Source organism: Strix uralensis, chromosome 3 (genome assembly GCF_047716275.1).
Source record: "Strix uralensis isolate ZFMK-TIS-50842 chromosome 3, bStrUra1, whole genome shotgun sequence".
Classification (NCBI taxonomy): Eukaryota; Metazoa; Chordata; class Aves; order Strigiformes; family Strigidae; genus Strix; species Strix uralensis.
Window position 1 is genome coordinate 72,196,120 of NC_133974.1, and position 16,425 is coordinate 72,212,544.

Here is a 16,425-nt window from a genome sequence, read left to right on the forward strand (position 1 = left end):
AATCTATCCCACTCCTACCAGTTTGATGCCAGTGCCAGCAATACATGCCCAGAGCCTGGAGAGGGATCACGGGCCATCAGGAGAGCACCAGCCATTCCAGCCATTAAGTCAGCTTCATCGGCGGCCCAACTTAAATGCCTCTATGCAAACGCACATAACACAGGGAATAAACAAGAGGAGCTGGAAATGTGCGCACGCCTGCAGGGCTGCGATCTTATTGGCATCACGGAGATGTGGTGGGATGGCTCCTATGACTGGACTGTTGGAATGGAAGGATACAGGCTCTTTAGGAAGTACAGGCAGGGGAGACGAGGAGGGAGTGTCACCCTCTGTGTCAATGACCAGCTGGAGTGCATGGAGCTCTGCCTGGGGATGGATGAGGAGCCGACTGAGAGCTTACAGGTCAGGATTAAAAGAAAGGCAGGGACAGGTGTCATTATAGTAGGAGTCTGCTACAGGCCACCCAACCAGGCAGACCAAGTGGATGAGGCCCTCTATGGACAGATAGGAGCAGCCTCACATTCAGAAGTCCTGGTCCTCATGGGGGACTTCATTGATATCTTCACATCGCGATATCTGTTTCAGGGACAACACAGCAGGACACAAGCAATCCAGGAGGTTCCTGGATCCTTCTCCAAGTGATAGAGGAGCCAACAACAAGGAGAGGTGCTATGCTGAACCTTGTTCTCACCAACAAGGAGTGGCTGGTGGGGATTGTGAAGTTCAAGGGCAGTCTTGGCTACAGTGACCACAAAATGGTGGCGTTCAAGTTCCTTAGGGCAGCTAGAAGGGTGTGCAATAAGCTTGCAACCCTGGGCTTCAGGAGAGCAGACTGTGGCCTCTTCAGAGATCTGCTTGGCAGAGTAACATGGGATAAAGTCCTGGAGGGAAGAGGGGCCCAAGAAAGCTGGTTAATACTCAGGGATCGCCTCCTCCAAGTTCAGGAGCGATGCATCCCAACAAAGAGGAAGTCTGGCAAAAATGCCAGGAATCCTTCATGAACAGGTAGCTCATGGACAAACTCAGACACAAAAAAGAAGCCTGTAGAGGGTGGTAACAAGAACAGTGTTGGTGGATAGGGGAAGAGGAACTGATGTCTACCTGGACTTGTGCAAAACATTTGATACTGTCCCTCATGACATCCTTGTCTCTCAGTTGGAGAGACATGGATTTGATGGATGGACCACTTGGCGGATAAGGAATTGGCTGGACTGTTTAACTCAAAGAGTTACAGTCAACGGCTTGATGTCCAAGTGGAAAGCAGTGATGAGTGGCGTTCCTCAAGGGTTGGTACTGGGACCAGCGCTGTTTAGCATCTTTATTGGTGACGTGGACAGTGGGACTGAGTGCACCCTCAGCAAGTTTGCTGATGACACCAAGCTGTGTGGTGCGGTTGACATGCTGGAGGGAAGGGATGTGCCATCCAGAGGGACCTGGACAGGCTTGAGAGGTGGGTCCCTGCAAACCTCATGAAGTTCAAGAAGGCCAAGTGCAAGGTCCTGCACATGCGTCAGGGCAATCCCAAGCACAAATACAGACTGGGCGATGTGTGGATTGAGAGCAGCCCTGCGGAGAAGGACTTGAAGGTGTTAGTGGATGAAAAACTGAATATGACCCAGCAATGTGCTCTTGCAGCTCAGAAAGCCAACCACATCCTGGGCTGCATTAATAGAGGCGTGACCAGCAGGTCGAGGGAGGTGATTCTCCCCCTCTGGTCTGCTCTCATGAGACCCCACCTGGAGTATTGCATTGAGCTCTGGGTCCCCAACATAAGAAGGACATGGCCCTGTTGGAGCAAGTCCGGAGGAGGGCCACAAAGGTGATCCGAGGGCTGGAGCACCTCCCCTACGAGGACAGGCTGAGAGAGTTGGGGTTGTTCAGCCTGGAGAAGAGAAGACTCTGGGAAGACCTTATAGCAGCCTTCCAGTACTTAAAGGGGGCTACAGGAAAGATGGGGAGGGACTTTTAACAAGGGCATGTAGTCATAGGACAAGGGGTAACAGCTTTAAACTGAAAGATGGTGGATTTAGATTAGATATAAGGAAGAAATTCTTTTCTGTGAGGGTGGTGAGGCGCTGGAACAGGTTGCCCAGAGAAGTGGTGGATGCCCCCTTCCTGGAAGTGTCCAAGGCCTGGTTGGACAGGGCTTTGAACAACCACCTCTAGTGGAAGGTGTCCCTCCCCATGACAGGGTGGTTGAAATTAGACGATCTTAAGGTCCCTTCCAACCTAAACCATTCTAAAAACCATGTTTTTAAATCTATACTATTTGTGTAATGATAGTGGAATTTGGCGGGTGTATTTGCCCATATACACAAATTCATTACCCATCCCCATTTAAATGAAATCTGTCTCTGCTCTAGGGTAAGAGTATTAATAGCCTTTCCTTTTTCAGTACCTTTTTTCCTTTCTTGTGCCATAACAATTGGATTCTGTGTTCAGAGATTTGGATGGGTGGTGTGATCTTCTATTTTGTAGACATGGATAGCAAGTAGATCAATAAGGAAGAGTTAGATGACTAGAGACGTGAAGATAGGCTTTGAAAGGGCTGAAGAGTGGCCACTGTTAATAAGTTGGTATTGGACACCTTTAATTTTCATTGCAGTAGAGTTTTCAGCAAATGGTAGGCTAAGTTCTGACATTTTAATTGATTTTGCTCAGAAATGGTGTTGTCCCAAGAAGATTATTTTGAAACTGTTCTTTTCAGGTGTAAAATATCTACACCAAGGAGGAGTTCATCATAAAGAGGTGTCAATAGACATATTGAAGGGAGGGGTTTTGTCGCAACGCGTTCAGATTTTGAGCAGGTTACCTGCATGATGGTTCTCAGGGAGTTCTAGAGCTGGAGCGGAGGGAAAAAATGTGATGTGCCATGGTGACATTGGATATGCTACAAAATGCAGTAAAAGAAAACCAGATGTTGTGGAAGTGTGGTAGCAGAGACTTGCAGAGCCATCTAACCATCTCCTCTGTCATTACAGCATCTGAGATCTAACCTGAATGAATACCAACCTAAATTATACCAAGTGCTAGATGATGGGAAAAGGCTCCTTTTTTCTATTAGCTGCTCAGATCTCGAAAGTCAACTGAACCAACTAGGAGAACAGTGGTTAAGCAACACCACCAAGGTTACCAAGGAGCTTCACAGGCTGGAGACAATACTGAAGCACTGGACAAGGTAATGCTGATGTAATGGACAGTATAAACTTCTTCACCTGCACTGATCAGGTCAAAGTCATTCTGAAGCCAGAACTATTAGATACAACATTTAAAATATCCTACAGTGTCCTACTTCTGCTCCATAGAAGTGCTGTCTCTCATTTGCAATAAAACCTGTACCCAGATAACAGCTGGTGGGACAAGTCAGAGGATATCTTATTTAGATGTCCAATTTAGAAGCCCTATGTGTGTGCCTACAGGTTGATGAGAAGGGGTGTGTGCTTTGCCAGATAGTATGGGTAGCCTCAGCGTGTTCTCTTAGGGACATTGCCACTGCTGGGTTCTTGTGGTCTGTGTCATTGCATATATGGAAGGGAGCTTTTAGCTGCCCTTACTAATGTTCACTACTTTTGAAGTGAACTCTCTAAGTGATATACAAGCTTTGTCTATTATTCATAATATCCCTGGCTTGTTGGCTCACTAGCCTTTTAAGAGAGATACATAAAGGGTTTGTATGTATAAAGGTTATGTGGAGACACTCTTATTCTGACATCGCATTAGTTGCTTGGCATATGAAATGACATGGAGATAGTTTCTGAAAAAAAAAAAAAAATTAAATTTGTGCTCTGAGATAACTTGTGGTAAAGCTTTTGGAAGATTGAGCCTTCTAATGGAAAGCAAAAATCTGTTTATGTGTGTGAGGTGGGGTGCTGTTACAGCTTGCCCAAACAGATTTGTAACCTAGTTACTAGTACTTCATTAAACTTAGTTTTGCTAAGAGGCAAAACAAAGGAACTGTTAGAAATTGTGGGTGTAATAGCTAAAATAAGAGCTTTCTGATACTGTCCCTATCTTTAAAATTAAATTACATTTTTCTGAAATTTGATAAAGGAAAGAAAATATTTTTATTTTAAATCTGGCATACAGTATCTTCCTCTAACACATGGTAGAGAGAGCGCTCGGTTGGAAGCAAGAAGTGCCGGTGACTGTTTTAGTTTTCTTTAAACATCTTTACAGGTATCAGAGTGAATCAAATGAATTGGCACATTGGTTACAATCTGCAAAGGAGCGACTTGAGTTTTGGAGCCAGCAGTCTTTGACAGTTCCTCAGGAACTGGAAACAGTCCGAGACCACCTGAACTCCTTTTTGGTAAGTCATTCATGAACATAAGACACCTTTTTCCTCTCCAATTACAAATAAACTGTTGAGCAATTATGTGGTTATACTTTTTTTCATCACTGAAATAGTGACTATGCAAAAAAAATCTGCTTCTGCGGGTGAGCTGTCCTTCAAAAAACTGGTGTGTATGCACATTAAGCACTCCTTTGCTATATGCAGTGGTTGTAAAGCTTGATGATTCTGAAAACAGAAAATAGTTTTATGACTGAAAACAATTTTTATTCTCACCAGTATAGATGGTAAACACAAATAGAAAGGGAAGGAAGGATATTCTTAGCTTTCTGAGGTAAAGCTTTAAGTACAATAAACAAATAGTTGATTATTTCCACAAAAATGATTCTGCTTATAGGAGTTTTCAAAAGAAGTGGATGCTAAATCATCACAGAAATCTTCTGTCCTGAGTACTGGGAACCAGCTCCTCAGGCTGAAGAAGGTGGATACAGCAGCATTGCGTGCAGGATTGTCCCACATTGATAGTCAGTGGACAGATCTCCTCACACAAATCCCAGCAGTGCAAGAGAAACTGCACCAGGTAAGGACAGCCAGTGATGGCCTTTGATATTCCAGAAAATTCAGACCATACAGTTGGCACTACCTTTGAGAGATTGTTGCTCCCTTCCTCAATTTATCCATGAGAGGCAAGATAGGAACAACATTACTCCTGTTTTAATGTGGGAAAGCTTACACTTCTGTCCAAATGCTGTCTACCTATACTGTCTAACACCAATTGGTGTTAGTTTTGGACTTTCACAGTTACATTTGTTAAATTGTAACCAAAGAACAGATGAGGATTTTTTTGATATGTTGGTCCGGTTTCTTTGTACAATGAAGAATGGAAATAAGAAGCCTTCTATATATTTTCTTACTAGGATGCTAGGATGCATGCAGTTATACAATAGATCTCCTATTAAAAGCTTTCTTTTTTTTTTTTTTACTTCTTTTTCTTTTTATAAACTTCAGTGATATGTTAGGGATGTAGAGTAACATGATAATAAGAGCAGGTAAAGCAAATGTACTATAATGCAAAGCAAGGAATTCTTATCCATTTTCTTCATGACATGCATTTTAAGTCTGTTATCTTTACAGCTCCAGATGGACAAAATTCCTTCTCGTCATGCTATCACTGAAGTTATGAGCTGGATTTCCCTCATGGAAAATGTCATTCAGCAGGATGAAGAGAATATAAAAAATGTAGTAGGACAGAAAGTCATTCAGGATTATGTCCAGAAGTACAAGGTACTGAGTGGTTATGTTATTGATTTCCGTTTTGAATTATCCCCATTAAATATATACACATATGTAAAGTATAAGTGATTTCAGGAAAAAAAAAAAGCCTTACATTGTGGAGTGGTTAGAACACAAGTTAGAACTGGGTAATATTTAATACTGTGGAAAAGAAACCAAAATTACTTTTACTCTTTAGTTATGGCAGGAATATAATTTTTAACATGCTTACATTAATTTCCAGGTAAATCCAAAGCAATGTGCACATGATTAAACCTTATTAGATCTGTCTTTCACCCAAAACCACAAAGCACTTTGCAAATTATGTAAGTTGTTTTATGAATTGTCTGCATAATATCACCTTCTCCTCAAAGTGTAGCCTGTTCTTGAATGGAAGGTGGCCAGTGGTTTACAGATAAAGATAATTTTGATAGTACCTGAAGCAAAAATGGAAGATGCCATACCTTGAGATAACTATTGAGGAGTATAGATATAACACAATTTAACTTCTTTAACTAGATCAGTAGTACTCTTGTAATAGATCTGCACACAGTGATTTTCTTCTCAATGTCAGATTTGTTTCACTAGCCTCTTGAAAAATCACTTCTTGGCTATTATTCTTCTTTATATGTAGGAATACTTTCCATCTTATCTGTTTTTGTATTAAAAATTTTGAGACTAAATTGAAAAAAAAAATATATACCCAGTTTTTCTTAAATCCGATCCTTGAGACCAATATCAGTACATTTACAGATTATTTTATTTTATGGTTTTTTGGGGGCAGGATGTGGGGAAGGCAGATTCTTTATTCCAAAGGCAGTATAGTTCAGCTTTCTTTCTCAATATTCAGTAAAAATAACAAAATTTTTAATTGCCTTTAAGCTAAATTGTGGTAAAGTTGTAATTTGTGAAAATTTTTCCTCTCTTTTGCAGGAAGGTGAGAAATTATGGTACTTATGTTTTGGGATTTTTTTTCCCTTCTTTTCTACTAGGGTTTCAAGATAGATTTAAATTGCAAACAATTGACGGTAGACTTTGTGAACCAATCGGTGCTACAGATTAGCAGCCAGGATGTTGAAAGTAAACGTAGCGACAAAACTGATTTTGCAGAACAGCTCGGAGCAATGAACAGACGTTGGCAGATCCTGCAAGGCCTGATAACAGAAAAGGTAAGGAAAAAAAACTAGCTGCTCTGTAGTGAGCTTTCAAAATGTATAGATCTATAAATTATAATGGTTGGAAACCTCTGCAGGTCATCTAGTCCAACCTCCTGCTCAAAGAGAGCTAACTTTACAGCTAGATCAGATTGCACAGGGACTTGCTTAGCTGAGCTCTGAAAATCTCCAAGGACAGATTTCACAACCTCTCTGGGCAGTTTGTTCCTGTTAACCATTCTTGTGGGGGACAAGTTTTTGCCATGTTCTCAATCAAAATTTCCCTTGTTGCAACTTGTGACTGTTCTCTCTCCTCTTTTTACTGTACATCTCCAATAATAATCTGCCTCCATCTTCCCCATACCTCCCCATAAGTAGTGGACAGCACAAGGAGATGCTTCTTTTGCCTTCTTTTGCCCAGGCTGAATGAAGCCAGCCTCTCCCTTTGTCATGTGCTTCAGCCTCCTAATGACCTTAGTTACGATTTACCAGTTTGTCAATCTCTCCATTGCACTGGAAGCCCAAAATGGGTTACAAGTGTCAAGGAGAAGGAAAGAACCACCCCGCTTGACCTTCTGGGTGCACTCTCAATACTCTAACCCAGGGTGCAGTTGGCCTTCATCAGCATGAATGGACACTGCTGTTTTATTATGTTAAAGTTATTGCCCACCGTAGCCCCTAGGTCCTTTTCTTCTATCCAGCCTGCTGCCAGCCTGTATTGTTGCATGAAGTTACTTTGTCCCAGATGCAGGACTTTACATCTGTCTTTGCTGAATTTTATGAGGATTGATGAGACTATTCCTCCATCTTGTTGAGATTTCTCTGAATGGCAGACCTACTTGCCAGCATATCAACTACTTATCCCAAATCAGTGTCATCTGTGAATCTGCTGAAAGCACAGTCCATCATGTCATTCAGTTTAGCAATGAAGGTTTTAAACAAATCAACCCCAGGACTGACCCTGAAGATGCATCTTGTAAATGACTGCCAGATAGATGTCAAAATGTTTACCACTAGCCTTTAAGCCTGATGACTCTGGTCAGTTCATTCATATATAGATCTCCCACGAGAGCCCATGTCTCCTCAATTTTGCTACCCTATTGGATACCATATCAAAAGTCTTGCAAAAGCCAAGGTAAACAGCAGCTACTTCACTTGTCCACAGGGTCAGTCATACCATCATAGCAGAGGCAATCAGTTAGGTCAGTCAATTTGCCCTTGATAAGACCATGGAAATGGCTTCTGGTAGGATTTGCAATATAGACTTTTTCCAGCATCTTCCTCAAACCATCATGACCTTTTAAAGGTGATAGACAGCAGGCTTGAAATGACATTAATACCCTCAGATACATCCTGTCTGGTTCCATGGACTTTTATATGTCCAGTTTACTTAAGTAGCCCCTAATTCTTTCTTCCTCTACCATGACTAGTACCTCTGTATGCCAAAATTTGTTAATTGTCATGAAAACCTGGGAGGCATGAGGGAAGTCCTTGTCATATTTTAATATGTTATGTCCATATAATTATTTCTGGATAAGCAGGTTTTTTATTATGAACTCTTTTACAAATAGCAGATATATTTAAAGTTCAACGCATATGCTGTTTTTAAATTCTGAAAGCATTGAATTCTGAGAAGGCACTGGTCAGCATTGCTCTTCACTGATGTATTTTATTAACCCAACAATAAAGGTAATTGTATGAGAAAGTATATACTCATATTTCTTTGCAGATTCAGCTGTTGGAAAGTCTGCAGGAATCCTGGACAGAATATGAAAATAATGTGCAGTGCCTAAAAACTTGGTTTGAAACCCAAGAGAAGAAGCTGAAACAGCAACAGAAAATTGGAGACCAGGCTTCAGTACAGAATGCTTTGAAAGACTGTCAGGTAACGTTCCCTTATAAGTAACAATATTATCTTTCCAACAGTTAGAACAACACATGATAAAGCCATGTGAAGTCTTTATATCAGTGAAGTCAGTGACAGAACTCTTTACTTCAGTGAGGGGGAGATTTCATTCCTAAAATGCAAGCAATGAGAAAGGAGGAAGGAGCAAGAATGTCCCAAAGATGTTTTAAAGCAACCAAAGTCGTTATTGTTTTTGCATTATGTATTAAAGCATGGACATTTCCAAGAATGCCAGGCATACTGAACTAGAAGGCCGTCAAAGGAATATGTTCCCATACCTGTTTAGCCAGTCTTATGGAACTTGATGTCATGAACACCATGCTCAACTATTCGAAAGCTTGTTTTTCTGCCTAATCACTGCCTTTCCTCCGCCCTCCCTTTTTTTTGCACCTGATATATTCCACCTGACTATTCAAAGAAAAATGCTAGAATCCAAGGAGGTTTTCTGCTTTTATTCAAAATGTGTTAGGAACCAATTTTTTCAAATATTCAACTATCCAGAGAAGGAAATAGTGCTTGATTCCCTTTTGCTTTCAGATGACTGAAGGAGAATCATGATTACTGTGGGCAAAGATGGGATGAGGCAAAGCACAGCTATACATAATGCACATAAATTCAGAGCCACTTCAGTTTTTCATGTGAAATTCATACAAGGACTACACAGCAGTGAATAGGGTATCACAGTTGATTCTGAACATCTTACTCAGAATAGCACATATTTAAATAGTTAGAAGCTTGCTTTTGGAGCTGTCAGGCTAGAGTTCAAGCTTATAGGTTATAAGCAAAACAATTTTTTCTGAATTTATTAACAAGGCCCCTACATGATATCAGGCATCAGATAATTTTTGCTCAAAAGTGTTTTGTTCTACCAAACACCAAATAATAAATTTCACACCAGAGCAAATCTGTACTTAACCTGTCAGGACAACTGTATGCCCCAAATCTTGGCGATCTCATACCCTTAAAAGGGAGTAAGAAGGCATGTTTATCTTGGTGTGAGTGTCTTTCCTGCATGCATTTAATGAATGGGACAAATATGATCTAGCTTTTAAGTCTTCACAAACAGAACAGCTGGAAATCTATTCAAATGAAATGCATAAGAGAATTCAATCTGTATGCACCAGTGTATTAAACCCACCTTTGTTTCTGTAAAGGCAAATAGTTGGTTAGGCCAGATATGTTAGAAGTCCATTTTTTTCCAAAATTTTTGACCTTTTTTTGAACTGGCTGCAGTGCTTAGTTTCAATTCAGGTATCTTTATGGTTTCAGCACAATAAATCCATACAACTGAAGCAAGGGTAATTTAGCATAGCCTGACATATTCAGCAGGCTGTGCTTGGCTAGAGTTCAAAGCTGAATCTGATTTATCACCTTTATGGTTCCTTTTGGTCAGGGAAGTTAGCAAATACATTTCGGGAGTCAGTCATGAATGCAAGACTTTGATCAGCAGAGAAACAAATCGTTTAAGAAATAACTGTATCAGACACTCCCAAGTATCCAGTTCAATTAGTACAAAAGCTGCAGTTTATTTATTAACTGATGTTAGTTGCTGCCTAGTGTCATATTAATAAGTGAAGGCAACCATTTTTTCCCATCACAAATCAGAAGTAGTAATGTCTTTAATTCAGTTATGAGTTTAAAATGATGAATAAGAAATCCCTTTTCACAGAGAACCAGAAATATTTGCTATTCTTGGTGTTTGAAACTTTCGCCCATTTTACATTCTGAATTTTGGAGCAATTTTGTACAAACTTAAAAGGTTTTTTTAGTCTCAGATCCAGTATTTGAAAAGTCAAATTTACTATGTACAACTTAGAAGTGTTTACTTTGTTGTCAGTTGGTAAAAAAAGATGTATTACTCCAAGGCAGTAGTCTGGAACAAGGTCATGGCTAGAAGTTCGAAGAAATATTAAATACAGAAGAAAAGGCTAAGAATAAACAGTACAGCAAAAATGCTCTCACATATATGTATATAGACAAAAGTATGTTGTGTGTGTGCAGGGATAGATACTGTTAATAGCAAGTGTTTGCAAGACTGGGCAAAATTTTGTTCCAGATAATTTCCCTACTATCTAAAATGTAAAGTCTGTTATGGCAGTGCTTCACTCTTGTTGTTATTGTTTGGATTCATAAGGAGAGTAATTTATTGAGAGACATGAGTTTTCAGTTTGCCCAAAGTTTGTTGTCTTGTTTTCTTTCCCTGATGATCCATCTCTCTCAGTAAGGAAGGGCTTGCAGAAAATTAAAATATAACCTGAGATCACAAGATGTACCAATTAACGTGGGAGTATCACAAGATTGCTCTCACCTCACAGTCTGCTTTCCATATTGCACCAACTACTTTATTTCCAGACAGGTAAACACAAATTTGTGCTGGCCTGAAGCCTACAAGCCATACATCTCTCCTCTGCTCAGACCCAGTGTTTGCACTACCTGAAGCTACACGGCTTCCGTATGAGTCACAGCACTGCAGGACTTCCTTGAATCTCCCTGTACCATGCCATGAAATGACATAGGTAGTTTCCTGGCTAGGAATGAACTTATGGGAGCATGCTACGTGACTCACAGTTGCTCACTGAGTCTTTTTGTCCTCACTTCTTCATTTTGTAACTTCACTCTCATGCTGTTGAGGCATGAGGAAGATCACAGGCTTTGTGACTAGTGAACGTTATATACCAGAGCTTCTGCACTTTGCTTGTGGAAAAAACATGATAGAACTGTCAAACTTTGAATCAGCATTTCCATGACTGGTCTAGGGTCATCTTAAGCCAACAGCACAGTCAGCACTTGCCTGAAGCAGCAAAACAAGCCACTAACAAGTTGTCATGGCCTCAGTGCTTATGTACTAAGCACTGTTTTCTTCACTTGTTTTCACACTAACCGTTCATTTTCTTCCCATTTTCTTGGGTTAGTGTGTGGGAATGCTGAGCAGAGCAAAATGCTATCGAGCTCATTAATGCTTCCCAATGGCATGTAACCTTGAGGAGACAATAAGGAAAATTCCTACACTCTGTTGCTTATTGTCATTGGCTGGACTCCAATGAACTTGTCATCTAGAAAAGAGGAAGGCTCGCTGTCCTCGGGCAAGTGGCTTTTCTGGGACCTGGCAAAGGAATAAAGACTCCATTTCATGTGGGGAGGCATGGCAAATAGACATCTTTCCCTAGGAAGTAATTTTGTCCTTTTCCTTGGGTGGCAAAATTCATTTTTTTCCAGAGGCTTGAGTCAGCTTTGGGCTAAATAAAAAGCCCTCTCAGTGTTCTAGGACAAACTAAGACACACAACAATTTTCCCATGTATTCAAACTGCTGTCCTATTTTTAATGAGTTTTGGACTCTTAGATGGGAGCAGAAGATTACAGAGAAGTTTAATGTAGAGGACATGCTTCTATTTAAATTAAAAAGAAACAACTATGCTTTAAAGGGAACATAAAAAATAAAATCGCTGATGAATTATGATTCTCTTGAGAACAAAAAGCCAAAGTATGCAAAGCATGGTTCTCCCATTTTTTAAACTAAGGAGCTTATGGGCATCTTTTCTATCTCAAGGCATTATCTAGCCAATTAAACGAACAAAAATACTCAGGTATGTTCTTTTTTCTTTTCAGGAATTAGAAGAATTAATAAGAACAAAGGAAAAAGAAGTAGAAAATGTAGAACAGAGTGGTCTTTCTTTGATACAAAACAAGAAGGAAGAAGTCTCTTCTGCTGTTATGAATACACTGCAAGAAATTAACCATTCCTGGGCCAATTTGGATCACATGGTAAAAGAATCATCAAGGGACAATTTATAGCTCCAGGAGTAGGGCATGGAGGAGAAGGAGAATTAGAAGTTTGCAGTGAGTGGATTTCCTCTGTAGTGAAGGGGAAGACGTGTCCCTGTTCCCATCCATCCCCAAGTTTGTGTGTACACTCCTCATAAAATGGGTATAATATTTCCTGTTTCAAGGATGCTTTTAATTCTTGTAATTGAAGCTTTTTAGATGTTTCCTGATATTTAGTGGAAAGGTACCAAATGATCTGTAAGGAACTATCTTTTCAAGCACACAGGTCTCACAGAATAAGAAAGAGATCGGCATTAATTGTCATCATCGAAAGCTTCATCAGCATCAGTCTGCCTTCTCAGGAGGAATGCAATGTGTTAGTGCTAGCCACTCTGCTGACTTTCATAGGCTGATTTGCCTGCCTTAGGGATATGTGTTTCACGTCTTAAGCAATTTTTCTTGATCCTGCTTTGTACCAAAGTAGAATGGACTTGATATCTTCTCAGTCCCTGCCATCCTAGCTTTATAAAATCAAGCAGAACTTTACACTGTACCCAGCGTAAGCCCAACTGATTGTTGAGCAAAATCTTTGTTCTCCAGCAGGTTTAAGATTAGGCATGTAGAGCAAGTAGTCACTGACATCAAAAGGAGGGAAATAATTTAAACAAAAATCAAATATCGTGAATGCTTGTTATTTAATTTTTTTTTCCTTCCTCCCTCCTCCTAGGCTAGCCAACTGAAGATATTGTTGCAATCTGTTCTTGATCAGTGGAGCATTTACAAAGTGGCTTATGAAGAACTGAATGGTTACCTAACAGAAGCCAGATATTCTTTGTCCCGTTTTTATCTTCTTACTGGTTCTTTGGAAGCTGTGAAAGTCCAAGTTGATAACCTTCAGGTGAAAAGAATACTATGCCTCTAGACATACTAGGGATGTATTCAAGGATTAATTTTGTCCTCATTGCACGGATGCAGATAACTATACATTTTCATTCGTAAGAAATGGGAGTACAGACATACTGACACATTAAAATCCAGTGACATTAAGAGAACACATTATGAAATAGTCATTGCATTTTTCATTTTTTCATCTTTTCTCTTTTTTTTGGTGCTGTTCTTTAAATTTTGAGCCATACTGTCAAATCATTAAAAGCTTTTAAATCATGATAGTGACCATTAAAACTAAAGTTTTTCACTCTGCTTCATCAGGCTTCTGAGCTACTGGTGTATGTTGAGATCACATTTTAAACTGCTGCCCTGTGGTTGCAGTAGATTGAAGATCAAAGAAAATACTATTTTGAAAGCTGAGATATTCACATGTTCAAGTGATTTTCCACTGTAAGAAAAGCATAAAATACAGTGAGACTTCTGTTATAAAAGTATAAATTAATATTAATTGAAATAATTTTATTCAAATTTATTATTAAAATTATTGTTCTATTACATAAAATAACCTTTTATTTCAAAGTTGTTGTTTTTGGAATAAAAACATAATTATGCAAACAATTCCAGATGCTTAAAGTAATAAGAACTTGTGCTGTTGGTATTTGCCAACAAATTTAAGTTTACATTTAAATATTTTGTGTGATTTGAAGTCCAGACATATATAAAGCCAAATTTTCTAAGCATGAACAGAACTTTTTAAACCAAGATTTAAAGAGATCTATTAATGCACTTTATAGCCAATCTTCTAGGTTTTCATTTTTTACGTGTCAGAGAGGAGGAGTCAGTAAAACAGTAGGTACAGAAAATGACTTTTTCTACTTATTAAGATTTTGACTATACTATTGAATCAGGTTGAGATTTGCTGGGCTGTTCAAACTGTAATAATATGCATAACAATATTTAAGGTTAAAAAAGAAAAAGGGAGTATTTTCCCAGCCAGCAGTACTTTAGACTGATAAATGAAAGAGCAAGAATCTTATTTTCAGAATAAAATTTTTTTATGCTTCTTACTTTTTTCATCTTGTTCTAAACAGGAAAATGTTATTTAATTTATTTTCTTCCATCAGTTAAGTTTTTATTTCTGAAGCAGTTCCTTGCACTTAATCCTTTTGTGCAAGAGTACAGAATAATTTCTTTTACAAGATATTTACATTTTGGGAAAATATTAGGTTAAAATTTACTTCTTGCTACACCTTGATGTTGAATCAAATTAATCTCATGCAGTCTTTATATTAAACCTTCTATTTAGATGAAACACATGAAATCAAGTTTTGCATTCATAACATGTATGATGTAATTGATACATACTATTTTGAAATGTTTCTACATCATGCAATTGTAATACCTCATGTATTTTTTTTATTCTTTTTTTTCTTCTGTCTATTTTAGAGCCTACAAGATGAATTGGAAAAGCAAGAAAATAGCTTACAGAAATTTGGTTCTGTGACCAATCAGTTGTTGAAAGAATGTCACCCCCCAGTGACTGAAACTCTTACCAACACTTTGAAAGAAGTGAATATGAGGTAGAAAATGTCTGTGTGTTGAACTGTGTTTTCAGTGGTAAATTTGCATTTCTCCATTGACTCAAGTTTTCCATCATTCCTATTTCTGTTATATTTTGTTCTGTTTTTTGGGGGTTGGGGGGCTTGTGGGGGTGAGCGGGGTTATTCCTTCTGCCAAGGGCTGGAGCAGAACTCTCTCATTTACTATTAATAATAAGCGAAACAGTATTTTTCTCCAGCAAAGCACTTAGACATTACTGTCAGTAGTTTTGCTCCATGTATGGTTGCCAACCAAGATTCATAAATACCATGCTGGAAAATAATACTGCACTTAAACTGTGAGAATCCTGTCTGAAGATTTTAGGTTGCTATTTCTAGTTGTAGGAAAGAAGGTCTAAACCTTCACTAGTAGCTTGGCAAACAGCTTCCCCAACTTTGAATCCAGGCCAGAACCAGTGTAAGGGTTTACTCAGGGAAGCTCCAGAAAGGCAATATCCAAAAGCAAAAACTAGTTTGGTGGAAAGTTGGAGGTTTTTTTGAAAACACAATCGTGCCAAATTTATTTTAATCTGTGGTCCATTCTGTCCTAGAATCTGGAAGTGGAGGGAGGGATTATTTACCCCATTTAAAAAAAGATATTGTAGGATTTAACAGTTTCAGTGATGACTGACAGAATTTTCACTTCACCATTTTTATCATATAATAATAATTGAAAAATATTGTGATATTCTTTAGTAAGGAAATAAAGAGGCAATTGGGTAAACACCAGCACATTTGAGAAGGTATGTTTCTGGTTGCCACTGGAGCCAAGAATTTGAAAGGGGATAAGATGTTTAATTGGATAATATAAATATAAAGAATTTTAATAGGTCTGGGAGTATTTTAGAAGGGCATTACACAGAGCTTTATGATTTTAAATATTCTGTCAGAGTTTGTGAGGAAGTTGCAGCAGAAGAAATGGTTTCTTGTTTACACCTGTTTTGGGCCTCTTAGGTCCTTACAGGAATCTGGTACTGGCAGTCCATGGTCGGTCATAGATGCTATGTGCAGTGAACCAAAGTGTTTAGTAGTTTTCCTGTGGAAACAGCAGGAGGTTCACTTCAAAAAGTGCACTCCAACTCTGACCTCAAGCATTAATATACAGCATCCAAGATGTAGCACAGATCAGACCAGCTGTGACAGGTCAGAACAGCCTGTCAGCATGTTTCTGGGATTCCTTTTCTTTTTTTTTCCCCCAAATGTCTGGATCTTGATTATTACCAAATTTCTTAAAAGCCAAAAGACCATGGGAAACAGCAGAGAGGTAGAGGAGCAGGGATAGTTCTTGTGGACTCCCAGGCTTCGATCATTCATCCAATCTCTTCACCAGGTGGAACAACCTTCTGCAGGAGATTGCAGAGCGGCTGCGTGCCAGTAAGGGCCTCCTTCAGCTGTGGCAGAGGTACAAGGACTGTTACCAGCAATGCTCTTCCACAGTCCGTCAGCGGGAACACCAGACCAATGAACTCCTGAAGACTGCCACCAGCAAAGACATTGCTGATGATGAAGTTACTACTTGGATTCAGGACTGTAATGTATGTCCAGTTAAGCTT

General features: G+C 39.2%; 1 protein-coding gene across 17 annotated transcripts in view; it reads left to right on the forward strand.

Annotated features, from left to right (window-relative positions):
* SYNE1 (spectrin repeat containing nuclear envelope protein 1) overlaps positions 1–16,425 on the forward strand; it is a 322,241-nt gene that overhangs the window by 248,494 nt on the left and 57,322 nt on the right. For all 17 annotated transcript variants that reach the window (XM_074862820.1, XM_074862818.1, XM_074862830.1 and 14 more), the window contains 10 exons: positions 2,982–3,178; positions 4,177–4,309; positions 4,689–4,871; positions 5,426–5,575; positions 6,556–6,732; positions 8,447–8,602; positions 12,231–12,386; positions 13,114–13,284; positions 14,721–14,854; positions 16,203–16,407. In XM_074862820.1, coding sequence (XP_074718921.1) covers positions 2,982–3,178; positions 4,177–4,309; positions 4,689–4,871; positions 5,426–5,575; positions 6,556–6,732; positions 8,447–8,602; positions 12,231–12,386; positions 13,114–13,284; positions 14,721–14,854; positions 16,203–16,407 — 1,662 coding nt within the window. The remainder of the gene's footprint in view (positions 1–2,981; positions 3,179–4,176; positions 4,310–4,688; positions 4,872–5,425; positions 5,576–6,555; positions 6,733–8,446; positions 8,603–12,230; positions 12,387–13,113; positions 13,285–14,720; positions 14,855–16,202; positions 16,408–16,425) is intronic.